This window comes from Peromyscus eremicus, chromosome 12, assembly GCF_949786415.1.
Source record: "Peromyscus eremicus chromosome 12, PerEre_H2_v1, whole genome shotgun sequence".
Taxonomy (NCBI): Eukaryota; Metazoa; Chordata; class Mammalia; order Rodentia; family Cricetidae; genus Peromyscus; species Peromyscus eremicus.
In genome coordinates, this window is record NC_081428.1 from 58,055,490 (window position 1) to 58,083,408 (window position 27,919).

The 27,919-nt window shown below is 45.4% G+C and overlaps 1 protein-coding gene across 2 annotated transcripts; it reads left to right on the forward strand.

Moving 5' to 3' along the window:
* The first annotated feature begins 1,213 nt into the window (after positions 1 to 1,213).
* On the forward strand, positions 1,214 to 27,789 carry Casr (calcium sensing receptor). Of its 2 annotated transcripts, none has more exons than XM_059277537.1 (6): positions 1,214 to 1,398; positions 4,589 to 4,895; positions 9,655 to 10,539; positions 21,629 to 21,861; positions 24,079 to 24,230; positions 26,291 to 27,789. In XM_059277537.1, the coding sequence occupies exons 1-6, from the start codon at positions 1,214 to 1,216 to the stop codon at positions 27,787 to 27,789; spliced, it is 3,261 nt and encodes a 1,086-aa protein (XP_059133520.1). The 2 variants fall into 2 exon arrangements, with proteins under 2 accessions (XP_059133520.1, XP_059133521.1); XM_059277538.1 differs by having other exon boundaries at positions 21,629 to 21,859; positions 24,107 to 24,230.
* Positions 27,790 to 27,919: the final 130 nt, after the last annotated feature.

The window sequence follows — 27,919 nt, forward strand, 5'->3', positions numbered from 1 at the left end:
TCCAGAAGCATTAGGTTGTCACCTAGTGTGATGGCATGCTAGCACCAAAGTACTTGTGTGTTCAGAACCAAGGCTGTGGTGAAGTTACATGACACAGCCTGGGCAGGTGCTACCAGAAGCATCTCAGATCCATCATGCATTTGATCTGGAATTAACTTCCGGCCAATGCTTCTTCATAAAATCTTAACTATTGCCAAAATTTGTTTTCCTTTTAAAATTGAACTCAGGTGTAGGAGGGAGGGTATGTTTGACGCTGCACATGTTAAGATCAAAGGACAACGTTTAAGAGTCCATTATTCTCCGCTTTCAGGAATTGAACTCAGATCCTCAGGTCGTCAGCTTGTGTAGCAAGCACTTTTACTCACTGAGCCGTCTTGTTGGCCCTTGTCAAAATTTCCAGGCTCCCCCACATTCAATCACATGACCTGCTAAGTTACAACCCACCATGTAAGAGGCTGTGTTTCATACGAACTGTTCTTAAAAGCCTTGTAAACTGTTACCTTACAAACTGGGAACAGAGATCTTAACTAAAAGGAATGAAGCTATCAAAATAAATGAGGAAGGAATGAGTGATCTTTTCTGACATTTTTGCTTGATCTGAAGTCAGATTTAAACTTAAATGTAACTTGTTCTGTGTTTTCTATAAGAACATACAGGAACATATAGGAATAAAGTATCATTGGTATTTTGAACTGAAGGAGCTGCTACTTTGGGGACATTTCCATGCATCCTTCATGCAGAAGGGTGAGCGGTTTATGGTCAGCAGCTGCAGAGCAGGCCACGTTTATGGGTGGCCTCTCAGAACTGGATTCCTTCCTTCTGCAATGTGGGCGACTGAAATTTTCTGTGTCTCACACACAATTCAGTAAAACTGGGATTCTAAGCCACGGAAATTCTGAGCTACCTCTGTCATGGTACTAAGATGGGATGTAGGTTTGCCTGAATCCATTTTGTCTCTCTCTCTTTTTTTAGAAAGCATCTGGGGCAGTCTCTACAGGATGTTGCTTCTCAGGACTGGAGGACCACCCACCCTATACTTCTACAATGGAGGAGGCAGAAATGGAGAAGCAAACGCAACCACTTCTATTCCGTCACTAACCACTCTGTAGACATGTGTCCCCACCAGAAGGCGTGAACTGCACTAAGGGGGGGAGTTCTCGTGCCCCCAGACCACTAGCACCTTTGACTGTCCCCCTAGGGAGAAGGCAGAGCCATGGCACCTTATAGCTGCTGTTTGGCCCTCTTGGCTCTCGCCTGGCACTCCTCTGCCTATGGGCCGGACCAGCGAGCCCAAAAGAAGGGGGACATTATCCTTGGGGGTCTCTTTCCTATCCATTTTGGAGTAGCAGCCAAAGATCAAGATCTGAAGTCAAGACCAGAGTCCGTGGAGTGCATTAGGTAAGGCAGGCTGCATTGGGGATCTGTCCATCTCTGAGTGGATGGAGGAAAGCTGCCCCGGACCCAAAGGAACATAAAAAACCTTTTCTCGATTGGGTTATCACACTGAGGCGTATTGACTCCTCCCTTTTCTTTCCGTAAAGAAGTCTTTTTCCAAAAAAATAAAATGCCAAGGGTATCCAATAGAAAACACCAGACCTGCCTAGGACCAATCGTTTGGTAGCCAGAGAGCATCATTGTCTACTTAGTGACTGCATCTGGCAGCATGTTGCTCAATGCAAGACTAAGAAGGAGCTGAGCAGGGTGGTACATACTGCAATTCCAGCAAAAAAGCTGGAGGATTGAGAGTTCCAGGTTACATAGCAGGACCCTGGCTCAGTAGCAAGACCCTGGCTCAGCAGCAGGACCCTGGCTCAGTAGCAAGACCCTGGCTCAGTAGCAGGACCCTGGCTCAGTAGCAGGACCTTGTTTCAAAAACACAAACAAATAAAAGAGATAACAAGGACTAGGAATTTCACCTAGTGGTACAGCCTTTTCTACAACGCACTTGAATTCTATCCGCAACAATGCAAAATGAATTAATGTATCCATTCATCAATTGAGCGATTAAATCTGTATAGAAGGAAGTCCGTTTTCGCTCTTGTAAAATTTCATAGTAAGTTTCCCTCGGACCCAGATGCTCCAGTGATCTGTAAGTATCGGCTGCTTCGCCTTTTCCTGCTGTTCACCTTTGATACAGGAATTTAGTTCAGAGAAACAGTGTAGCCACCAAGACTCAAGCGAGCACTTTCCAAATACAGCCTGTAGCATTTTGAAACTTCTTCTGTTAAAACATCTTTCTCATAAAAAGCAGAGCCTCCTTCCTCTAGCCTCTTGCCCACGCTACCCACCTTTGACCCTGTCACGCCCAGAGAACGTACCTAGTATAGATGGGACATCACAGATTGCTTAGGTATCTTGAGGCTTCTCAAAACATCTGAAGGCAGCTAATATGTCCGCCTAAATCTTTTCTTCTCCAAGCCCATCGTCTCGGTTTTCCCGTCAGCTCCTCTTACACGTGATTTCTTTTAGGCTCTCACTACTCTGTCCCCTAGCTGTTGTTCTCTCCTTGACTGTGACCCTTTAGAATGTGGCTTCCAGCCACCGCTCTGGAGTAGGATGTGATTGCCACAGTGTCACCTCCATTAGCTGGGAGACACCTCAGAGGCCGTGAGCTCACGTCACATGTGACTCGGCTTCTCAGAGAGTAGCGCTTTCCCTCTGCATCTTGCGGCTTCGAGAAGGGACCAGCGTTCACCTTGAGTTTCCTGGAAAATAAAGTGAAAGATCAATGTTACCCCAACAAAACTGGATTTCTGTTCATGCCGTCAGGGCAGCCAGTGACGTTTTCACATTTTTTTCTCATAAATATGGGAAAAAATAAGTGTAAACTTGTACTAATATTGACTGTATCCTTCATATGACCCACATGGACAAACACTGTCTGAGTTGTTTCTAATGGAACAGATGTCAAAACAAACAAGAAGCTTGCCCTGGAAATGTATTAAAGACAGCGAAGTCAGTATAGCAGTGGTTTTATCAAAAAAAAACAAACAAACAAACAAAAAAACCCACTTAGTTACATTTTTAAAAAAATTTAGTATCTTACAAGTGTGAAAAAAGTAATTAAATAACGAAAGAAATGTGAAGTGACCAGGCAAATTTCACATTGAGGGTTAGACCAAGAACTCTGGAACCATGACCATCTGACCATCTGGTGGAATACAGTGAGTCAGGATTCTCCTCCTGTCCCTGAGTTTGAGTCGTGGGCCCACAACACAGAGGAGGAGCCTGCCCCATGTGACGGTTTTTCCGCTGGACCCCCATTCACTGAGACACCATATTTATTCATCCTTCACCCTCCCAAGTCTGGGAGAATGAGAATTGGCACCATTTCTTTGTTGACTTATTTGCTTTTTATTTAAAATAATTTTCTTTAAAAAGCAGTAATGATCATTTTTTAAAACAGGAATTATAAATTAGCCCAAAGCATGCAATTCTTTTGTTTTGTTTTGTTTTTTTCAAGACAGAGTTTCTCTGTGTAACTGCCCTGGCTATCTTGGAACTCCCTTTGTAGACGCAGCTGGCCTCAAACTCACAGAGATCCACCTGTCTCTGCCTTCCAAGTGCTGGGATTAAAGGCATGTGTTACCTCTGCCTGGCAAGCATTCGGTTCTTAAGGCATCTCATACCCCATCTGTATGTGGTCTTCAAATACTTATTTATCTACAAAGGGTTGATTCCGTTTGCTACTTTCGCCTCCAGGAATGTCACAGTCTAAATCTGTGACAAGTCTGCATACCTGGGGTTGTTTTCAGGCTCCCACACACTAATATCCTGATCTAGTTACAGTCCCCTGGTGACTTTTCTTTTCTTTTTTTCTTTATTTATTTTTTTTAATTAAGAGATTTTCTATTCACCCTACACACCAACCACAGATTCCCCTGTCCTCCTTCCTCCTGCCCCCCAGCATTCCCCCCAACCCACCCCCCCACTCCCACCCCCTCCAAGGCAAGGCCTCCCATGGGGAGTCAGCAGAGCCCGGCACACTCAGTTGAGGTAGGTCCAAGCCCCTCCTCCCTGCACCAAGGCCACACAAAGTATCCCACCATAGGCATCCGAACACCCTAACTGTCATCATAGAACCCTCATCCAGTGACTGAAGAAAGCAGATGCAGAAATCCACGGCTGACTTTTTTATTATTATTTTTTTTTAAGGCAAAGACTTGTTATGCAGCCCAGGGCTGGCCTGAAACTCACGACCTTTCTGCTCCAACCTGCCAAGGGCTGCCACTCACACAGGCCTGCACCATCACACCCAGCCATGCCTTCCCTTCACTAAAATCCTTCAGCCAGCTACTGCCAATTTTATGCTAGAGATCGCAACTAAAAATTATTCAATTAAGTATCAAAATAGTCCTTTCTGTTATTGTCCCCTAATTCAAAGGGACACACTTCTAGGAAATCTGCCTATCTCTTGACACCTTTAAAGCCAGCCTAACTGGAAAATGTCTTCTGTTTTCACACAGAGGCTCTTGAACCTCAAAGGCACGTCACAACACTGCAGGGTAATTCAAGCACAGCCCAGGCGGCCTTTGCGCTAAGAGCTGACCAGGGTCTCCCACTACTTACTTCTGTGTCTTCCTTCCAGGTATAACTTCCGTGGATTTCGATGGTTACAAGCCATGATATTTGCCATAGAGGAGATAAACAGCAGCCCCGCCCTTCTTCCCAACATGACGCTGGGTTACAGGATATTCGACACCTGCAACACCGTCTCCAAGGCCTTGGAGGCCACCCTGAGTTTTGTTGCCCAGAACAAAATCGACTCTTTGAACCTGGATGAGTTCTGCAACTGCTCAGAACACATCCCTTCGACTATTGCGGTGGTGGGAGCAACTGGCTCGGGTGTCTCCACGGCAGTAGCCAACCTGTTGGGGCTCTTCTACATTCCCCAGGTACTGATGCCTTCCTTTCTAAGACATATTTTTTATTATTTTTAAGTGTGTGTGTGTGTGTGTGTGTGTGTGTGTGTGTGCATGCGTGAAGGTATGTGCATGTGTGCCAGTGCCTTCAGAGACCAGAGGTGTCAGATCTCCTGGAACTGGAGTTTCAAGTGGTTGTGAGCCACCCAACATGGGTGTTGGGAATCAAACTAAGGTTCTCTCAAAGAACAGTTCAACCATTTAACCACTGAGCCATCCTTCCAGTCCAACTGGCATCTCCGTAGATGGGCACCAGAGGCAGAGAGGAGGAGAAGCTGGTTTGGAGAGTCATGTGTTAGCAATGTCCTTTCTGGCTTTCCCCGGGCACAAAGGTAGTCACAGCAGCGTAACATGGGCACCAGAAGTCCCTGAGACCTTCTCTGCTCCTCCAGTAATCTTTTAAACATAACTTGCATGTATACAACTTGATCTTTTTTTTTTCCTGTTATTTCCCAGTTCACTCCTTTAGTAACTGACATTTTATTTTTACCAAAAAGAATAAGGTCCTATGATGTGAGTCTCACTGTTCAAACCAAAAATATCTGCCCCTAATTCTGATCCCTCAACATTTCTTCTTCCCTATCATCAGCTTTAGCTCAGAGGGAAATAAAGCATGTTTCCCCATAAAACAGAAGTGTAATCACTGTCCCACACGTTCTGAAATGGAGCGTACTCTAATTCCCCCAACAAATATTTACAGAGTGTGTATGAACAGTCTTCATCCTGCAGGAACTCAGCCTGGGCGGGAGGTAGGTGCATTTTCAAATACCAATCATTCACCAAAGCAAGTATTTTATAAGCATTGATTCAAAGTTGTATTTCTCCTCTACCATACCAAACGACAGCCAGCTCTAAATGCCATTTTATTACCTGATTTTCCCCTTTAGCGCTATGGCCCATCAAGCCAACCTTTCTTGGAATTAATAATTATAGATCTATTACATCACTTTATTGTAGTGAGAATTGCAAGAAGCTTAAATGTCCATCCATGTCCATCAGCTTGGTTGTGGTATTAGCATTCAACTGTAAATTAAAGATCAGACTTGGATTTTTTTTTTGGTGTTTAATATTTGAAATTTAATCTGAAATTCATATGAATAAATTCCCATTTCTCTTCTTACAAAGGGGTCTGCTTCTCTGCTGACAGCCTCAACCCTTTTGTAGACATGTGACAACACAAGCATTCTTGTCATTGTGGATGGAACCCTTACTTTCAGGAAGTAAAGATATTCCCCATAAGAAAGCCCGGTCTTTGTCATTTTTGTACCAAAATGTTTTGACCCAGTCCCCACCAGACATGTTGGGCATGTTTAAATATGTGCAACATTGTTTTAAATGCACCAGGATCATAAGTTGTTATCCCATAGCCAAGTGGTAGAAGATGGAAATGGCAACAGATTAAAAAAAAAAGAAAGAAAGAGAAAAAGAAAAAAAGAATGTGAAGGGTAGAGCTTCATTTCTGCATGGCTAGAATGAAAGACAAGAGTATGAATGATGGAAGGGATAAGAAAAAAAAAAGAAGGCTGTGGGCTGCGAGTAGTGATGCACACACTGGGAATTTTTTTGTTTGGTTTGGTTTGGTTTTTCGAGACAGGGTTTCTCTGTGTAGCTTTGCGCCTTTCCTGGAACTCACTTGGTAGCCCAGGCTGGCCTCGAACTCACAGAGATCTGCCTGGCTCTGCCTCCCAAGTGCTGGGATTAAAGGCATGCACCACCACCGCCCGGCTCACACTGTGAATTTGAGACCAGACCGCTCTACGTAGTGAGTCCCAGCGCTACCTACAGAGTGATACTCTGTCTCAAAACAACAACAACAACAAAACCTTTAGTGATTATCAGTCAAATTATTGTGTTCATCTTCATCAGGAGTTCTTTGCTGTGGCTTCATGTTAGAATCACTCAGGGAGCTTTAAAAAAAAATCCCTCTGCCTGGGTCTGTCCTGCAGACATCATGGTTAAAGAGGCTAGGATACAGCCTATCTGGAACTTTGATGCTTCCCCAGTGAGTGACATTGCAGAGCAAGGAAGCGGTGCTCTGTGGGTAGGGCCACGTGCCCGGCCCTGTTACATACTTCAGTCATACCACCAAAAGGCTGTAACAAAAAAGACCAGCTGGAAGAAACTGGTCAGAACAGGTTTCTGAATTATCCACGTAGTTTTTCCCTCTGTCAAGGGAAAAGTTGGATGTGTTTTTAAGGCCTTTTCTTGGAAGAAAAGACACTGAGTGACATTTATTTGACTTTATAGGTAGTCAAAATTATATTAAATACATTAAAAGAATATATCCATGAGAGATAGTTTGGGTTTTAATTTGTATCCCTTTATGAATATTTTTGTTCCATTTTTTTTTCAAAAGAAAATAAAGAAATGACCAATGATGGGCAGATATTAGAAATGGTAAATTTTGTCCTTGCAAAACCCTGACTCTGAAGCCAGTTTTTTAGATCTACAAAGCTTTCAAAAATTAATAATGTGGGTGTGATGGTGATCTGGCTAGGACATCTGTCACCCCATTGATCATCAGGGTCGATTCGGCTGATCGGGCTGGCTAGGCAGATGTCCCTTCCTCCCTCTCCATTCCATATACATTCTTCCTGAAGCTGTTCACATGGTCAAGGAGGACCCTCCCTGGATAGAGGAGGACCAGTCAGTCGGGGGTGGGGGGTTATGTATACAAGTAGCTGTGCTCCCGGGCTAGCACCTCCAAAGAGGCTCTCAAAGACTAATAACAGGTACACAAATCATTCCCTCTAGGGACCTAGATCCTGAACCTCTGCGGGAGCAGGAGGGGATTATTTGGATTTAAAAAGTTGTTAGTTTCATATTACAGTTTCTAAGATCAAAACCCTGCCAGAGAAGCTACGCTTGCCTTTGGCAAATTCGGTTGAGTCTTTCCTAGACCAGTATCTTTGACATTTTTCATATATAGACTCTTAATCGACGAAAAGGAGCCTAGTGGGAATGTTTATTTTAAAACATTGCCCAAACAAAGCTAATTAGTAGAAGTATCCGAAAAGTGTTTCTGTGGGTCTCTTCCGCTTGTTTTCTGGAAGCTCGAGCGTGCTTTAGGAAACCAGTGAACAACCCCTGTCAAATGCTACTTCACTTCCCAGAAGGACTCTGTGAAGGGGACAGCTGCCCTGTTCATCAGAAGAAATGCTCTAATAACTCGGGACTCCCTAGTGGGTGAGCTGTGATGACACCCAGGGTGCTGCTAGGGGCCCAAGCAGAGGTCTTGATCCTCTGCAGCTTTGAGGCATGGAGTGTGACCTGGGGAGAAGTGACTCTTGGTTAGCCAGCTCTTCCACTGACAATCTTCTGTGCCATGATTTTTTTGTTTTGTTTTGGTTTGGTTTGGTTTTTGGTTTTTCGAGACAGTAATTCTCTATGCAACAGTCCTGGCTGTCCTGGAACTCACTCTATAGACCAGGCTGGCCTCCAACTCACAGATATTCACCTGCCTCTGCCTCCCAGAGTGCTGAGATTAAAGACCACCACCACCTGGCTCAACCACAATATTTTTCTAAAACATTGCAGAGCTCTGTCCTACCCAATGGTATCTGAGCTCTTTCCAAGCAGTGATCTCTGAACATCTTTCCTTGATGGACACCCACGAACAAACATAGACCTGCCTACAGTGCAGAGTGGGGCCTATCAACAACATGCCTTCTCCGGGCTTCCTTTTCAGCCTCTATAACGTTTTTGAGATTCACATCAGAGGGTAGTAGGCAAGGGGGTTTAGTCCTCACCTGCAGCTGAACAAAGGGCTTTGTATGGTGGGTGAACCACTGAGAAGTTGGAGGAAAGGGTGTTTTTCTGATGACATTTGGTGATGTTCCTTATTGCTATTGAAGTTTGGGGTAACTGAGCTTACATCCTGAGCTTGATTGATTTACCTGAGCCTAAAGGCTAAAGAGCTCTCAGAATTCCCCGTAATTGGTGTTAATTTCATCTAAAGAGCAGGGACAAGTAGGAGAGGAATGCAGGAAATAACTGGGAAATGGGAAGAGAGAAAATGAGCAAGGAGGAGGAAGGACCTCTTTGGGGGTCCTCTGAAAGAGTCTCAAGTTTATAACCATAGGGAAGCTGATTCTCCCAGAGGAGGGTTATGTACAAAGCGTTCACAACAGTTTGGGAAGATGTAATGTTTAGATCAAAACCTGGCCCCAAAGCCACGCAGTCCTGGCGCACGCCTTTAATCCCAGCACTTGGGAGGCAGAGCCAGACCTATGTCTATGAGTTCGAGGCCAGCCTGGTCTACAGAGCAAGATCCAGGACAGGCACTAAAACTACACAGAGAAACCCTGTCTCCAAAAACAAACAAACAAACAAAAACAAAAACAAAAAACAAAAAAAAAAAACTTGGGCCCAACAGGCAAAGCATGTGCCAAGTGAACACATGGATCTAATGTAACCAAAGAGGTGTTTCAGAGGAAGCTAGAAGGCATGGGGATGGGGGACACAAGACTCCTTGAAGAGATCAGCACATTTCACTATGGAGGGGTTAAGGCTATTGCTAGGCCCAATTTTGAAGGCATTATCATGAAGAACCATGCCCTGGGAACTAACAGGTACTTGGGGGTTCACGTTGGGGTGGAACTATCTGATTTTTCTGAGACGTCCATCCTGCCCACATTGAACTCCTTTGATAAGTAAGAGACCTTGAGGTAAGCCTTGAGACTCAGCTAGAACCTCATTTACGCACTCATTCTTCGTTCTCGACTTTCCCCAGGTGAGTTACGCCTCCTCCAGCAGGCTCCTCAGCAACAAGAACCAGTACAAATCCTTCCTCCGCACCATCCCCAACGATGAACACCAGGCCACCGCCATGGCGGACATTATCGAGTATTTCCGCTGGAACTGGGTGGGCACCATTGCCGCTGATGATGACTACGGCCGGCCAGGCATTGAGAAGTTCCGAGAGGAAGCAGAAGAGAGGGACATCTGCATTGACTTCAGCGAGCTTATCTCCCAATACTCTGACGAGGAGGAGATCCAGCAGGTGGTGGAAGTGATCCAGAACTCCACAGCCAAGGTCATCGTCGTTTTCTCCAGCGGCCCAGACCTAGAACCCCTCATCAAGGAGATTGTGCGGCGCAACATCACAGGCAGAATCTGGCTGGCCAGTGAGGCCTGGGCCAGCTCCTCCTTGATTGCTATGCCCGAATACTTCCATGTGGTCGGGGGCACCATCGGGTTCGGTCTGAAGGCCGGGCAGATCCCAGGCTTCCGAGAATTCCTGCAGAAAGTCCATCCCAGGAAGTCTGTCCACAATGGTTTTGCCAAAGAGTTTTGGGAAGAAACATTTAACTGCCACCTGCAAGAAGGCGCTAAAGGACCTTTACCTGTGGACACATTCATAAGAAGTCATGAGGAAGGTGGCAACAGGTTAAGCAACAGCTCCACAGCCTTCCGACCCCCCTGCACAGGGGATGAGAACATCAGCAGTGTGGAGACCCCATACATGGATTACGAACATTTACGGATATCCTACAACGTGTACTTAGCTGTCTACTCCATTGCCCATGCCCTGCAAGATATATATACCTGTTTACCTGGAAGAGGGCTTTTCACCAATGGGTCCTGTGCAGACATCAAGAAGGTTGAGGCCTGGCAGGTAAGTCTCTCACGTAGCTAGCAGTTCTCTGTGTGATAAAGCAGAATCGGGCTGACCCAGCAAAGAAATAGAATTATTTCCTTTTGTGTCACTGTGACCCAAAGCACCTGAGACACCAACTTAAAGGAGAATTTGTCCCAGCTCATGGTTTCCAAGGGTTCAGTTTATGGGACATTTGGTCCCATGTTCTTGGGAAGGACACCATAGCCATTACAGTATGTGGCATAAAAGAACTGTTCGCTTCCTGACCAACCAGGAAGCAAAGACAAGACAGTATGTGGCATAAAAGAACTGTTCGCTTCCTGACCAACCAGGAAGCAAAGACAAGGACCTTCTAGCACTCATCTTCCCCCCCCCCCCCGCCCCCGCCCCCGTTCCATCCCCTCAGGTAGTGGGATGGTGCCAGCATCAGGATGAGTGTCTCCTCCTCAGCTAATCCTCTCTAAAGGCACCTTCATGGACACACTCAGGGGTATGCCTTCATCTCCCAGGTGACTCTAGGTCGGCTAAGACAGGGACGAGTACAACCAGAGTGATCACAAAAGTTGCAATATCAAAATGATCACAAAGTAGAGCTTTGATTCATGAAACCTTATCAAACATCTGAGAAACTAACTTTTACTAAACCGATGTTTGATGGACTGTTGCTAGAAAGCTACAGCTCAACTGATCATTAATCCGATGTCCAGAACACCTAAAGTGTCACTCCTAAAGGTTCTCAAGTGTCTGGGAACTGATTTAGTGTGGCTTGAATAACCTGCCTTGTGAATTTACCCTTGTGAATAACCATCATTTGTTCAGTACCTGTTCTATTCCGTACGCTAACAAGAAGGAAAGTTGTGCTGTGTTCAGACACTACACTTGTTATTATGTCACTGGCCTATGCTGGACTGGCCAGCTGGCCAGCTAAGCTTAAGCTTGGGACACAAAGGTATGGAAGGCAAGGCAAACCTAAAAAGGTAAATGTTTCAAAGGGAAACCAGCCCAAACTACAGAAAACTCAGGACTTAGGCGAAGGTCTTGCAGGTGTTTTACAGGGTAACGTTCAGTTGTCTTGAAGTTTTGAATTACACATGGAAGTGATATCACCGATGTCTGTCATCTCATGAACTTCTGAAGGAGACAACCGGGTCTGAATGATATCCTACATGGCTGCTCCTGTCCTGCATGTGAACTTTGGTTTTTCATTCGGACTCTGTTTTACACTCTTCGTATGTTTTTTTTTTTCCCCCTCGGTTCCAGATTTTATCAGAGAGACTTCATGAGAATGGAAGGGGGTGTCCCCTGACTTTAAATCAAATGATTCAGCTTCAGCAGCCCCTTCCTAAGCTGTGATGTTAGGCAAGCCAGGACTCTCTAAGCGACAGCTTCTTCCCCTGTAACACGGCCCTCGGGTCCAACCTGCTGCCCACCCCAGCTTCTTTCAAAGATGAGATGAGCTATGAAAGCAAGTTGTCAACTTGCAAGCTGTATACAGATGTGTGGTTATCACAGTAATCATTTATATGTGTGGGTGTGTGGTGTATGTTCATGTGTGAGTGTGAGCACACGTGTCACGTGAATACAGAAGCCAGAGATCAACTGTTGGGTGTCTTCTTCAATAGCCTAATTTTTTGAGACAAGGTCTCTCACTAACCCTGGAGCTCATTGACAGCCAATGAGCTTCTTAGCTCTGTCTCCTCCTTCCCTCCAATGCTATGATTACAGAGCTGTGACATCCCGTCTGGCCTTCTATGTAAGTGCTGGAAAGCTGAACCCAAGTCCTCGCACTTACATGTTAAGCATTTTACTGGCTGAGGCATCTCCCCAACCCTTATCATAGTGGTATCTTAATATACTTATAATCAATCAGTTGGCAAAAATGATAAGTAGAACAGATTTATATACAGATCCCAACTACTTTTTGGGGACGATACCAAGAAACAAAGAGCGTGTAGCATACGTGTGTTAATGTAGTGACTCGCTTGTGGTTCTAAGAAGTAACTGTGCTCATAAAACAAGCCAGGACTCACAGGTTCCTGGCCCTCCTTGAGTGAGAAAATCTCACTCAAACATCACTGCCACCCCCAAGTTCCTAATCTCTGTGGAGTAGCCAAACCTCCTCCTTCACACTGAACCACGACCAAAGCAGACGGTTAAGCTACCATGGAGACTTCAGGAGTCATGCTTCCATTCAGATTTGTGTTTGTTTGTCTGTCAAGATAGGGTTTCACTGTGCAGCCCTGGCTGTCCTGGAACCCACTCTGTAGAGCAGGCTGGCCTCGAACTCACAGAGATCCACGTGCCTCTGCCTCTTGAGTGCTGGGATTAAAGGTGTCAGCCACTACTGCCCGACTCAGTTGCAGAATGTAAGATGAATTAAAAGACAGTCTCTGGGTGGTAAATATCATTGTCTTTCGTCTCTTCCCATCTATGTTCCGTGAAAGGAAGTCTTGGCTCTTGAACATGTTACAGGAGCCGGGTAGGGTTGAAGGAAAAGAAGCTTCCAGTGAGAAACGGGGTTCTCCAGTGACTCTTCTCCCAGGCAAGGAAGTAAGATGGCTGAAGGCAATGAGTCAAGCTTTTTAGTAATGGAATAGAAAGCCCAAACCAAACTGACCTGCACAAAGTGGGGGGGGGGGGGAGGAAATTTTGTGGCTATTCTTGCTGCTCAGAAGTATTCCCGCCGCAGGTGGTTCCGTCTCCACCTCTTTGTTCCTCACCCCCCAGCGTCCCTGTTTGCAGCCTCTGTGGTAGCTTTAAGTTCAAAAAGTTTAAGAAGGAGGGGTGGGTAAGGAATGAAAGTGAACCCTGAGCGCCGAGGATGAAGAGCACCTGGCACCAGCCAACATGTCTTCTGTTATTACCATAGTCTCCATTGAGCCCCAGAAGCCTCTGGACTCTCTAAGATCTTGGTCCCATCTCTCACTCTCAGCAGATGTAGTAGTAAGTAGTGACGGTCATTAGGAAGAGCTATGGAAAAGCCTACCACCTATATACAGTCTAATCCAAGAACCAGCTTGCAGTCAGCCATCTCTCGACTCTTTGCTTCTAAGCCATCTGCTCGGCACCACCCTTCCAGTCACTTATTAGTTGTTGGTGCAGAAATCTTGTTTTTCATTGGCTGTTGGCACGGCATCTTTGTCTTTCATCTCTTCGCATCTATGTCCCATAAAAGGAAGACGTATGTCCCATGAAAGGTACACCCCAAGGAGCATCACATTTTATTTCCAAGCTCTACCATGAACTTTTCCTTTCCATAAAAATTCATTTTCTCTTTTCAAGTCAGACTCCCAGGTATGTCCATTCTGTTCATTTTTCTTCCTCAGTCTTGCTGGTTCCCCACCAAGCATACGCTTCTTCAATTGATGGAAAGTCCTACCTGTGAGTGCAGAATTTCTAGCCTCTTTTGTCTGGCTAAACTCTAGTGACTCTTAAAATGTATGCAGATAGGTGCTTCCCATTCACGCTCACAATGCATACATCTTGGCTCTGGAGTCCTTGGGTGGAAATACCCCTAAAGGCCACAAGATGGAAATATCACCACAAGAAAGTGGAATTCTCAGAACTTGTATGCATTTGCCCTTCTTGGGGATACAGATGACCTTCTCAGAAGTAAGTGAATGCACTGTGATCCTGTGATGTCTCCATTTCTCTCCCTGATTGACTCATTCATTTTCCTCCCATTGCGCCACAAAGAAAATAAAAAGGTGACACATTGTGTTGATGTATGAACACAAGAAGAATCTTATATTTTCTTTTTCAGCAGAATTATTTTATTCCTTCTGAAAACAGAAGAATGCTTTCTCTGGAAGAAATACTTAAGCACTTTTTTATTTTAGTTGCTTTTTATTGACGTATATTCATTGTGCATAGTGATGAGCTTCATAAAGACATTTTCATTCAAACATGTCATGTACTTTGACCACATTCACCCTCCCATAATTCCCCTTTCTCCCGTTTCCTGAGCCCCATTCTTTCCCAGACGGTCTCACTTCTGCTTATAGATGAAATTTGTGTGTCTGTATAAAATCTAGGACCCACAAGTAAGAGAAAACATCAAAACATGTGATGTTTGTCTTTCTAAGTCTGGCTTATTTTGCTTAATCAGATCATATTTGTTTCTATCAATTTTCAGCTAATGATACAATTTCATTCTCATTTATGACTGATTAAAGCTCCATTGTGTATATATTCATATATATATATATATATACATATATGTGTATATATGCATATACATGTATGTATTCATCTGTTGACAGACCTGTTGTCATCAGACAGGCTGATTCAGTGATCTGGTTATGTGAATAGTCCTACAGCGAACATGGATGCACAGGTATCTGTGGCATGCTGACCTGGACTCTTTGGATCCCCACCCAAGGTCATATGGTAGTTTTACTTTCGGCTTTCTGGGGAAACTCTATACTGGCAGTCATAGTGGCTAGTCTAATCTACATTCTCATCAGCACTGTATAAACCCCTTTTCCCCACATCCTCACTCGCTATAACTCAGTGGAAGAGAACTCACCTAGCAGTCATGAGGTTTTGCTTCAAATCCCAGTGCTATTTTTAAAAAAATAGATGGTTTTATGTGTGCTGGGAATAACCAATGTAAAAACTCTCTCTCATTGTTATTAAGTGTAAAGTGATTTTTCACCTCTGTGTTCCCCATTACATGACTTAAAGGCAAAGTATTATGCAGAATATATAAAGTGCTCAAATATAAAGCTTACAAGCCAGTCTGCCAAAAGAACTACTAAAGATATTTAAAGAGATAACTTAAGAGCTGGAGAGATAGCTCAGTGGTTAAGAGCACTCATTGTTCTTCCAGAGGACCCGGGTTCGATTCCCAACACCCACGTGGTGGCTCACAAGTATCTCTAATTCCAGTTGCAGGGGATTCGATGCCTTCTGCTTGCCTCTGCACATGGTACACAGATAGGAAATCAAACAAAACATCCATACACATAAAACTAACTATTTATTTTTAAAAGATAAATGGGGCTTAGTAGGCTGTAGAGACAGCTCAACAATTTAAGAGTACCGGCTGCTTGCTCTTCCAGAGGACTCAGATTCAATCCTAGCACCCACATAGGGACTTACTCCAGTCCCAGAGGATCCTCCACTGGCTTCTGGCTTCTGCCAACAGTAATCATGCACATGGTGTACCAATATCCATGAAGGCAAAATACCCATCAACAGAATAAAACAATGATAATTTTTAAATTTTTTAAAGAAATAAGACTTAGTACACAAATAATGAATTGGTACTGGACTAGACACAAATTTTGACTAAAATACATTTCTCACTCACATGACTACGGATAAAAGACTGCAATACCATCCAGGTTAGAATTTGAAGTAAAGAAGGAAATGGAAAATTCCATGCCTGAGGAACAGGTAGGAATTGTGAAGAAGGGTCTGTATGGAAGAATGCTGGGGTAAAGGTAAATGTAAAGTGGACAGAGGAGTCCCAGAAACACTAGCTTCATAAAGGAATCGAGAGGACAGGGAAGAGTACAAACCATTTGCACGATGTTCTATCTCTGATGACAGAACGGAGGTGGTCCTGATGTGAGGATGTGGAGGTTGACTGACTGGAGACCAGCATCAGGAAGCCTTGTGGGGTAATGGCAGCAAGAGTCACAAAGGTATACGTTTGTACAAAATTCATAACACTTACATGGACAGACTTTATCCCGTGTAAATTATTTCTCAGTAAGGTGGATTTAAATATTTTAAATCTCAAAGATAGGAAAGCATAGATGTCATTCATTTTTTGACTACTTTTCCAATTATGGCTCTCAGTTATTCTATCATCCCACTACTATTCCATCTTATTTTAAAGATTTGTTTTTATTTTATGTGTATGAGGGTTTGCCTGCATTTATGTCTATATACTGCATGCATCCCTGATGCTCAGTAAGACCAGAAGAAGGCATCAAACGCCCTGGAACTAGAGTTGAGGACAGTTGTGAGCCACCATGTGGGTACTGGGAACTAAGCCTGGGTTCTCTGTAAGAGCAGCAAGTGCTCGTAACCACTGAGCATCTCTATCATCCCAACCTTAAACTTTCTTCTCAACCTAAATTTCATACTAGTTAAGCGGTTGAACTAGAGACAGACAGCCTAATGGCCATCTAATCTAACTCCTACACATGCTCAGGAGGTGACGTAACTGGTTCGGAGTTTGGACTCTGACTCCAGGCTGAACTGTTCTCAGCTGCCCATAGTTTTCTGACATTAGGATGCCACTTAATGCCCTATGCCCCACTTTCCTGGCCTGAGAAACAGGCATCATGAGACTCACAAGTTTGTTATAAGTTAATAATCAGTTATTATGCACAGAGCGCTCAGGGTGGTGCCTACAACGAATAAATGTTCAGTAAATAGTGGTCTTAAGCACTATTACTTTGTGGGTAAGGAAAGACTCAGGGTTGACTAAAATTATTTTACCAAGGTCATATAGCTATCCAGTAAGAAAGGCCATATCCGGATGACCTGTGCCCTGTCAAGGCCAGTGTTACCTCTGAAAAAGCTGTGTGGCCAATAGGTCCCTCTACATGCACACTTTCTAGAACCTGAGAGGTTGCTGGCCCATAGATGGGTTCCTATGGAAGACACTCATGCAGTGTTGAACTCAGACACTTGTTCCTCACACCCAAGTTCCTACACACTTTCTACAGGGAGAAAATTATGGTGTGGGGAAAGTTGCAAGTGGATATGACTGACCATGCTGGGGTAGATCCAACATCTCTTTGTCTGTATCAAATACTACTTACTATAGCTCTCCTCCTCAAAACAGCCTGTTTGGCCCTACTTGTGAAATAAACAAATAAATGAAGGAAGAGACTTGGCCATAGATATATGCTGGGGAAAAAAAACCAGATGTGAAGGGGATAATGACTAGACAGCATATGGACAGACAAGTGGGAAGGTGTGTGGTCTCAGAAAAGCAGTCACGTTCCCAATCAGCTGGCTGTGGTCCTGGTAGTCTGCATGGTAGAGATGATATGGACCACTATTGACTGAGTATCTATTACATGTGGGTGGATGAGCAATATGGGGCCAGTCGTTGGCAGTTTTTCTAACCACAGGTATTTGAAGGCGGCAAATGATAGAGCATCATGTAACTGGGAACTGCAGCAGCTGGCTCCCTCTGGTGTTACAGTTCTCATGCAAGCCTCCGGATGCTGGGATGCTTGCCCTGGCCTCAAAGTTAGGATTCCTCAGCCTTTGACAGAGGCCAAGAATACAGCTCCCAGACCTAGGGTGTCTTTGGACCCTTGGCCTTTAGAGCTGCTGGGACTCTTACCAATGTCACAGCCATTGCCACCACCACCTCTGTCCTGCAGCTCTCAGAGCTCTGCCTGTCCCACAGGAAGGCCTGTAGTTCCCTGAGAGTCCCTGCTTCTGAGAGTCAGCCACACCTGGCCGCCCCAGTGATTCAGTGTGGCAGCCGCTCTCTCAAGAGAGCTGGATAGACCTAAGTAACCGGAAGAGTGAGCGGTGGTTGTGTCAATCACAGCCGACCTTTCGTGCACATGGAGGCTTGTGTCGTCTACACCAGTCCTGACATGGTCCCTTTTGCGAGAGTCACAGCAGGCCCCCAGCAGGAGTTCTCTGGCTTGGGTTTGGATTAGTGTGATTACAGAGAAAGTCCCACTTAGGCTGCCTCTAACAGTCCGGTCAGCACTGCACCCCAGAAGCCAGAGCAAGTGTTCAGCACACAGTGTAGCTTCCACAAAGCATCCACTGAGCATTGCCAACAGCTGGTGTTGGCGTCAGAGTGGTTCTCATGGCTGCTTGACTGATAGTCTTTTTGGCCAAGGCAGCCAGGGCAGGAGAGGAGATTCCAACAGCTGGGGGCAGGGAGAATTGTCCAGTCCCCACTACCTCTCCTCTTCACGGGCAACTGAACATCAGGAGTGATTATAGTAAGAACTTACCATTGACACTGCTAGTGATTTTAAATGATTTTAATGGTGCCCTAACAATGATTGACACTTGATCAGTGCCCCAGAAAGAGCAGAGTCCCCTTCCCTTTGTCTCAGCCACAGACCGGATGGCTTGATAAATTTGGTCTGAACCCTTCTGCATTATCAACGGGCAACTGACAGGAATACTATGATAAAGACATTGAAAGTATATGCAAGGGGCTGGAGAGATGGCACAGTGGAGAAGCACACTTGTATGGAAGCCTCAGGGCCTGAGTTTGACTCCTAAAGCCTGTGTAAATGCAACCCATGTGCCTGTCACTCTAGAGCTGGGACAGCAGGACCAGGGGACATCTGGGACTTGCTGGCCAGCAGTCTAGTTCCATTCCAATGAGAGAGCCTTTCTCAAAGGAGTAAAGCAGAACCAGATGTCCTTCTTGTGCCTCTGCCGCATGTACAGGCATGTGCACATGCACACACACATGCGTATACAGCACGTTCACACACAAAATACTCTCTCTCAAACCAGGCTGTGGTGGCACACGCCTTTAATCCCAGCACTCAGGAGCCAGAGGTTGGCGGATCTCTGAGTTTGAGGCCACCCTGGGTTTGAGGCCACCCTGGTCTACAGAGCAAGTTCCAGGACAGCTAAGGCTACACAAAGAAACCCTGTCTTGAAAAAACAAAAACAAAAATTCTCTAAATTCTCTCTCTCTCTCTCTCTCTCTCTCTCTCTCTCTCTCTCTCTCTCTCTCTCTGTCTCTCTCTCTCACACACACACATACACACACACACACACACACACACACACACACACACACACACACGATTATAAGCAGGATTATTAAGGCGAAAAAAAGTTCAGAACTTGGGGCTGGAGAGATGGCTCAGAGTTTAAGAGCACTGGCTAATCTTCCAGAGTTTCTGAGTTCAATTCCCAGCAATCACATGGTGACTCACAACCATCTGTAATGAGATCTGGTGCCCTCTTGTGATTTGCAGGCACACACACAGGCAGAACACTGTGTATATATAATAAATAAATAAATCTTTAAAAAATTCATAACTTGTTAAAATTTAAATTATTGCTTTTGCATGCTCCCTACAGAATGATTTATTAATTTATATTAAGGAATGTACCCAAAAAAAGGAAATTGTTTCTTTTTAAATTATTTATTTATTTATAAATTATTTGTTTATTCATATGTGTGTGTGAGAGAGAGAGAGAGAGAGAGAGAGAGAGAGAGAGAGAGAGAGAGAGACAGAGTTTATATGTACCACATACATGCAGGAGCCTATGGAGACCAAAAGAAGGTGTTGTAGCCAAGGAACTGGAGTTACAGACAGTTGTGGGTGCTGGGAACCAAACCCGGGTCCTCTGCAAGAGAAGTAGGCGCTCTTAACTGCTGAGTAAGCCGTCTCTTCAGCCCCAGAAACCGTTTCATTTGAAAATCTATTTTGACCATTCTGGTGTTATGCGCTTGGTTTCCAGAGGTGGGCTATAGAACCTAGATCTTAAATTATGTTTTCTAAATCTGCTTGATTTAGCCAAATTTCACTGGCTATCCAGCACAACATTGACTAGACAGAGTGATAATGTACATACTTGTCTTACTCATGACCTTAAGGGAAAGCATTCAGTAACCCAGTGCCTAACAAAGGGGAATTTGCTTGAATAAATTCTGGGTGTAGAATTTCTAGGAACAGAGTCACCAGTACTTCATTTCTCTTAGTACAAATAGTATCCCATTGTAAGGAAATGTTTTATTCCTCCGGTCATTCAAATGATGGCATTTGGAGTGTTTCCACTTTGGATTATTATACTAATGTTGCTATGAACATTTGTACACAAGGAGTTTTTCATGTGACCTGTATTTCATTCATTTGTCTTGAAAGGGTACCTGAGTGTAGAACTGCTGGGCTGAACAGCAACTCTGTATTTAACTTTTTGTTAAATTGCAAGATGTTTTTCCAAAGTCAGTGTTCAAGCTGAGAGAGAGAGAGAGAGAGAGAGAGAGAGAGAGAGAGAGAGAGAGAGAGAGAGAGAGAGACGCTTTAGCCACCCCAGCCAGGCCTCACTATACCTCAGGCAGGAAAGTGGGACCCCAAAGGGACAAGGAGAAGGGCTCCAGCCAGAGGTGTGGTAGAAGCAAGCGTGCCATACTCATGGCTGGCCCTGTCTTCTCACTTGGTCTTCCATGCTGTAGAACAGAGGCATCAGCAGAGCATACTACTACTCACCGGCTTGTGATCCTGCACAAAGTTCTTCAGTTTTCTGTACCCCAGTTTCCCAATTAGTAAAATGGGGAACAGAGGCAGGCATGGTGGCACATGCCTTTAATCCCTGCACTCAGGAGGGATTAAAGGATCTTTTAAGTTCAAGATCAGCCCAGTCTACAAAGTGAGTTCCAGGCCAGCCAGAGCTACACAGTGAGACCCTATCTCAAAAAAAAAAAAAAAAAAAAAAAAAAAAAAAAAAAAAAAAAAAAAACCAAGGTGGGGGAGGGTGCTTATGCTATTTTTGTGATTAAATAACATGAAGCACTAAGGACCATGACTAAGGCAGTAAAATGGTATTTAAAATTTTAAATAACTCATGTGTATTGGCAATTCTACAATCGCTTGTTCTGTGACCCCTAAGACCTTAGATACACTCAAGGATACGCCATGAGTGTCCAGAGTGGTGGCCAGGACTCCAGTCACGGTCTGTCTGTTTCTTCCTTCTACTCCACACTGAATTTTGGCAGCAAGACATCTCCACAGACTCAAAACCACAGGGAAAGAAGGTTCGGACAGCCAAACTTTTATTCTTCCCTCCTCTCCTTCCTCACACCCAACTCAGGAGATGCCAGGAAGGTCATGGTTCAACAAGGTCATGCTGCACCTGTAGAGGTTTTCACTTAACTGTGGTCTGGAGAGATACATTCTCTTCTCCTCCCCATCTTTGAAAGAGCGTTTCCTACGCCACTTACATTTGTGTAGTCCATAAAGCCATGGCTTACGAGAGCTACCATGGAAACATGCGAGCACTGTAAAAAACAACTGGACACAGGCCTCCTCTTTGGTTCAGGTTTCTTCCTTTGCTGGAATGAAATATTCATACTACACAACCAGCGTGGCCACATGTGGCAGTCCATGGCTCCTAGTCATCCATCTCTGTTCCTCTTCAGGTCCTGAAGCACCTACGGCACCTCAACTTTACCAGCAACATGGGGGAGCAGGTGACATTCGATGAGTGTGGTGACCTGGTGGGGAACTATTCCATCATCAACTGGCACCTCTCCCCAGAGGACGGCTCCATTGTGTTCAAGGAGGTTGGGCATTACAACGTGTACGCCAAGAAGGGAGAGAGACTCTTCATCAACGAGGAGAAGATCTTGTGGAGTGGGTTCTCCAGAGAGGTATGAGCAAAGAATGCCATGCTGCCACCATAGTCAGGGGACCGCTGGCTTGAGAGAGCCCTGGGATTCATCACAGGCTTCTAGGATAACGTCTTTTTCCTACACTCCCCAGATCTGAGTGTCCAGGGCTCCCATGAACTGCAAGAGTGTTTAGTGATGAGAGAGAGCCTGAGAACCTGAGATTCATGAGTCACCTCACTTTTGACTCCCTGGCTACCCATAAAGTTTCCCAGGCTAAAACTTCCCCCAACCAGAGCAAAATATTTAAGCAAACATCTCTCAAGTCAATGTCTCTCAAGTGGCATTGAGGGAGACATCCTACCTACCTTGTGTAGGGGATTTAAATTTGAGATTGAAAGGACTTCTTTATAGGCTGTCACAGTGACTAGGAAGTAATAACAGCCTTCAACACTTGGGGATCAGGGATGCTAAATGCCCAGCATGCATAGGACAATCTTCCATAGCTTTTCCACATAGCCCAATTTCCATTAACCATGCTGAGATATGAACTCAAAATAGCCCCAGGCTGACCCATACATCAGAGGGGCCATTCATTCTATGACCAAGAGGAAAATGTTTGTGACTCCAGTCAAGGTGTCCTGCCCCACATCACTGTGTCTGAAAGGCTGAGTGAGAACCAGAAGCCCATCACTCAGTGAAGATGCTCATTAAGGAAAGATGTAGGATATGCTGAAATGATGACCATTCTGGGTGGTTATATGCTAATGTACCGGTTAGTTTTTTCGTCACCTTGACACAGCTAGGATCATCTGGAAAAAAAGGAAACCTCAATTTAAAAAAAAAAAAAAAAAAAAAAAAAAAAAAAAAAAAAAAAAGGCCCAATCAGATTCGCTTGTGGGTAAGTCCGTGAAGCATTTCCTTGGTTAATGATTGATCTGGGAATGCCCAGCCCGGTGTGGCTGTTGCCACCCTTGGGAAGGTAGACCTAAGTTGCATAAAAAAGCAATATGAGAAAGCCATGGGGAGCAAGCCAATGAGCAGCTTTTCTCTGTGGCCTCTGCTTCAGTTCCTGACTTAAGTCCTGACTTTCCCTGATGATGGACGGCAACCTGAAGGCCAAATAACCCACTTCCTCCCCAAGGTGTTTTCGGTTGGGGTGTTTAGCACAGCAACAAAAACATAACTGAGCTGCTAAAATGTAACAAGATGCAGAACCCCAGCCCCTCTGCAGAAGCGGACTCGGGACCAGCCATCCTCGCTTTAACTGCGTGGGGAGTCGGGCTGAGATCCGCTCCATGGCTGTTTACACTGCCTTTCTGTTAGGATCTTTGAGCGTCCTGAGCCACTTTTCATAACGTGACCAAAGAGTCAACTTGTTCTTATTGCCAAATTGCTATGATTTTGCTGTTTCCCAGTATGTGAAATGGCTTTGCCAAGGGGAGGTCTCCTATGACAGGTAATCCCACCCACAGCGGGCAAATCCTCATCTCAATTACAAAATGTGTCCTGACCTTTTCCGGATGGAGGTTTTGGGATTCCATGGGTTAAACTCATATACCCAGTAATTATACCTTTGTCTACACTTGAAATGACTGGATCCCAAACTGACTGGCTAGCCCATCATCAGTGTGCCTTTATTGTATCATCTGCTTATCATGTTAATGCATGTAAATTATCTGTCATTGGTCCATGTCTCATCTCCCCTCCTGCTTGGAAGTTATTTCCTGTATAGTTCCCTGTAATCCTATCAGGCTCTGGGCATGACGGGCTTCAACATTAGTAAATGTGTGACCGAGTTAATCCTTGTAAGTGCAGTCACTTATGTTCTTAATTACCTGACAGAATTATAAATTAAATTTCAATTTTCTATAGAAATGCAATCTGAAAGCAGTAGGAGCCAACAAACCTTAGAGTCTAACTGACACTTTTCTGAAAATTTTGTAGACGTGACCACAAAAATACCATGTATGTTTATTATAAATTACATATTAATAATTTCTTTACACATCTCACGAAGTTGCTACTGAGATCAACTGAGATCCAGGACTTCACTTGTGTGTTTGAAGCAGACTGTCAAATATGTCCACACTTGGCCTTACCAACTTTCTTGCTTTTTACAGGGAACAGGACCGAGGACCCTGACCCTCTCTCCATCTAGAATGGCCCAGAGTTAGCCACACTGATCCTTATACCCAAACTCCTCACTTTGCCCAGGTCAAAGGAGTTGTAAGACTGACCCTTGACCCCCGGATGCAAACCTCTCTCTTCCGTGTTCTCTGCCCTCAGGTGCCCTTCTCCAACTGCAGCCGGGACTGCCTGGCGGGGACCAGGAAGGGGATCATTGAGGGGGAGCCCACCTGCTGCTTTGAGTGTGTGGAGTGTCCTGATGGGGAATACAGTGATGAGACAGGTGAGGAATCTGCCCCTCACAGACCCTGTGCCGGACTTGGGCCACCTCGGAGGGCCAGCAAAGCCCATGGGTGAACTGGGTGCTAGAACCACCCCCCTTCTGAGGAGAGCATGCCTGAGCACTGCACTCCTCTGGGCATGAGACGGAAAAGGAATGTTGGGTACTTTTTTTTACTATTACACATGTTTACAAATATTCCTGTCACACACCTCTCTCTCCCTCCAACAGTGTGTCCCTCTTCCTACAGCCCCATGGCTCCGAGGGGACAAAGCCCTAGCTGCCCCAGCTCCAGAGTTAACAGGCTGTGACGGATTGCCTGCTGGTGCCTGGTGCTGTGTTCACTGTCTCTCTGATGCTCTTCCTGGGTCTCCAACTCTCCATCCATTCATTTATGTATTTGTTATTTTATGTGTGAGGGTGTTTTGCTTACATGTACAGATATGCACCGAGCGCAAGCGTGGTGCCTAAGGATGTCAGGAAAGAGTATCAGATCTCCAAGAACTGGAGTTACAGACGGTTATGAGCTGCCATGTCAGTGCTGGGCTCCAATATGGGTCTTCTGTAAGAGCAGCAAGTGCTCTTAACCACTGATCCATCTCTCCAGCTCAGTCTCAAGTCCTCCTAAAGGAGAATCACAATTAAACCCCTCACAGAACAGTGGTAATTAAACAAATTAATATTAAGTTCTAAATATATGCTTCTTAAATAAAACTTTGACTAGCATATTGGAAGGACTAGATAAATATTTACTATAATTCTTGATCTTTCAACCTTACCACAGTAATGGGCTTATCGTTCCCTCCATCTTAGAAATGAGGATGCAGGCTTGGAGATTTAAGGAGCCTGACCAAAGTGATACAGCTAGTGAATGGCATAGCCAGGATCCCATCCCGATCTCTAACTGAGAAAAGATCTATGCTCCCTTCCCTGCTCCAAACTGTACACTGCCTGGCAGTCTGTGACAACTCTGTAAATACATAGTATCTAAATCAGTGTTTCTCAAACTTTGGGTCGGGAATAGGGGTCAAAGGGACTTTTCACAAAGGTCTCGTATCAGGCATTGACATTACAATTCATCACCACAGCAAAATCACAGTTACGAGGTAGTGATGAAAATAATTTTGTGGTTGGGGGTCACCACAGCATGAGGAACTGTATTAAAGAGTCACAGCACTGGCAAGGCTGAGAACCACCAAGCTAGATAAATATGTGGCCTCCCTCACTGGAAAGTTGAGAACATAGATATGACTGGCCACATGCAAGGGACACCCTGCCTTTATCTAAAAGAACATCTGTTCTGGCAACAAAGGCAACCACATATCCAAAATAAACCAGACTGTGATCGAGATAGTAGCAGTGTTAATACACTTCACTATTAAAACCATGTTACCATCTGTCCCACAACACCATCTTGAAAAACTTCAAACATGAACAATGTAATTTAAAAAAAAACAAACAAGTCAGACAAAACTTGAAACTGAGTTGATGGGCTGTGTAGAGGGATGAGGTACAAAGTAGTATCTGATACAAATTATTTCAGATAGTGTTAAAAGAAATGGGCCACCCCTCTATTGTTGGGGAGGGGGACAGTAGAACCTTATTTGTTATGTATACAGCATATATGACTGCAGGCCAGAAGAGAGCACCAGATCTCATTACAGATGGTTGTGAGCCACCATGTGGTTGCTGGGAATTGAACTCAAGACCTCTGGATGAGCAGTCAGTGCTCTTAACCTCTGAGCCATCTCTCCAGCCCCAAAGATGTTTATTCTTAATAGATATAAAACAAAATCAGGCCGGGTGGTGTTGGTGCACGTCTTTAATCCTAGCACTCGGGAGGCAGAGGCAGGCAGATCTCTGTAAATTCAAGGCCAGCCTGGTCTACAGAGCGAGATCCAGGACAGGCACCAAAACTACACAGAGAAACCCTGTCTCAAAAAAAAAAAAAAAAAATCATCAGTAAGTAAAATAGGAAGTGACCACATCCACCCTCCACATGCACGCTTACATTGACTGTGCCACATGGTAATTGAATCTGCCTGCACTGGTTCATTTTACAGATGCGAGTGCCTGTGACAAGTGCCCCGATGACTTCTGGTCCAATGAGAACCACACTTCCTGCATTGCCAAGGAGATTGAGTTTCTGGCGTGGACTGAGCCCTTTGGAATCGCTCTCACGCTCTTTGCAGTGCTGGGCATTTTCCTGACCGCCTTTGTGCTGGGCGTCTTTATCAAGTTCCGAAACACGCCCATCGTCAAGGCCACCAACCGAGAGCTGTCCTACCTCCTGCTCTTCTCGCTGCTCTGCTGCTTCTCCAGCTCCCTGTTCTTCATCGGGGAGCCCCAGGACTGGACGTGCCGCCTGCGCCAGCCCGCCTTCGGCATCAGCTTCGTGCTCTGTATCTCGTGCATCTTGGTGAAGACCAACCGTGTCCTCCTGGTCTTTGAGGCCAAGATACCCACCAGCTTCCACCGGAAGTGGTGGGGGCTCAACCTGCAGTTCCTACTAGTTTTCCTCTGCACCTTCATGCAGATTGTCATCTGCGTCATCTGGCTCTACACGGCGCCCCCCTCCAGCTACCGCAACCATGAGCTGGAGGATGAAATCATCTTCATCACGTGCCACGAGGGCTCACTCATGGCGCTCGGCTCCCTGATCGGCTACACCTGTCTGCTGGCTGCCATCTGCTTCTTCTTCGCCTTCAAGTCCCGGAAGCTGCCAGAGAACTTCAACGAAGCCAAGTTTATTACCTTCAGCATGCTCATCTTTTTCATCGTCTGGATCTCCTTCATTCCAGCCTACGCCAGCACCTACGGCAAGTTTGTCTCCGCCGTGGAGGTGATCGCCATCCTGGCAGCCAGCTTTGGCTTGCTGGCCTGCATCTTCTTCAACAAGGTCTACATCATCCTCTTCAAACCTTCCCGGAACACCATCGAGGAGGTGCGCTGCAGCACCGCGGCGCATGCTTTCAAAGTGGCAGCCCGCGCCACGCTACGCCGCAGCAACGTCTCCCGGAAGCGGTCCAGCAGCCTGGGAGGCTCCACGGGTTCCATTCCCTCCTCTTCCATCAGTAGCAAAAGCAACAGCGAAGACCCGTTCCCACAGCCAGAGAGGCGGAAGCAACAGCAGCCGCTGGCCCTGACTCAGCAAGAACAGCAACAGCAGCAGCCCCTGGCTCTGCAGCAACAGCAGCAGCAGCCACAGCAGCCCAGATGCAAACAGAAGGTCATCTTCGGCAGTGGTACAGTCACCTTCTCTCTGAGCTTTGACGAGCCTCAGAAGAGCGCTATGGCCCACAGGAACTCCATACGTCAGAACTCCTTGGAGGCCCAGAAGAGCAACGACACCTTGAGCAGACACCAGGCCCTGCTCCCCCTGCAGTGTGCAGACACGGACTCAGAAACGACCACTCAGGAAACGGGGCCCATGGTGGGGGACCACCAGCCAGAAATGGAAAGTCCAGAAGAAATGTCCCCAGCACTGGTCGTGTCCACCTCTCGGAGCTTCGTCATTAGCGGTGGAGGAAGCTCCGTGGCGGAAAACATACTGCACTCCTAACGGAGGGAAAGACCCACTGCCCAGCCCACAGAGTTTTTCTTGGAGTCCCAGGAATAAGGATGGGTCCTTCCTTTTTTCCTAGGAAGCCAGGGATGATAGGTACATCAAATGCCTGTACTCGGTTGCACTG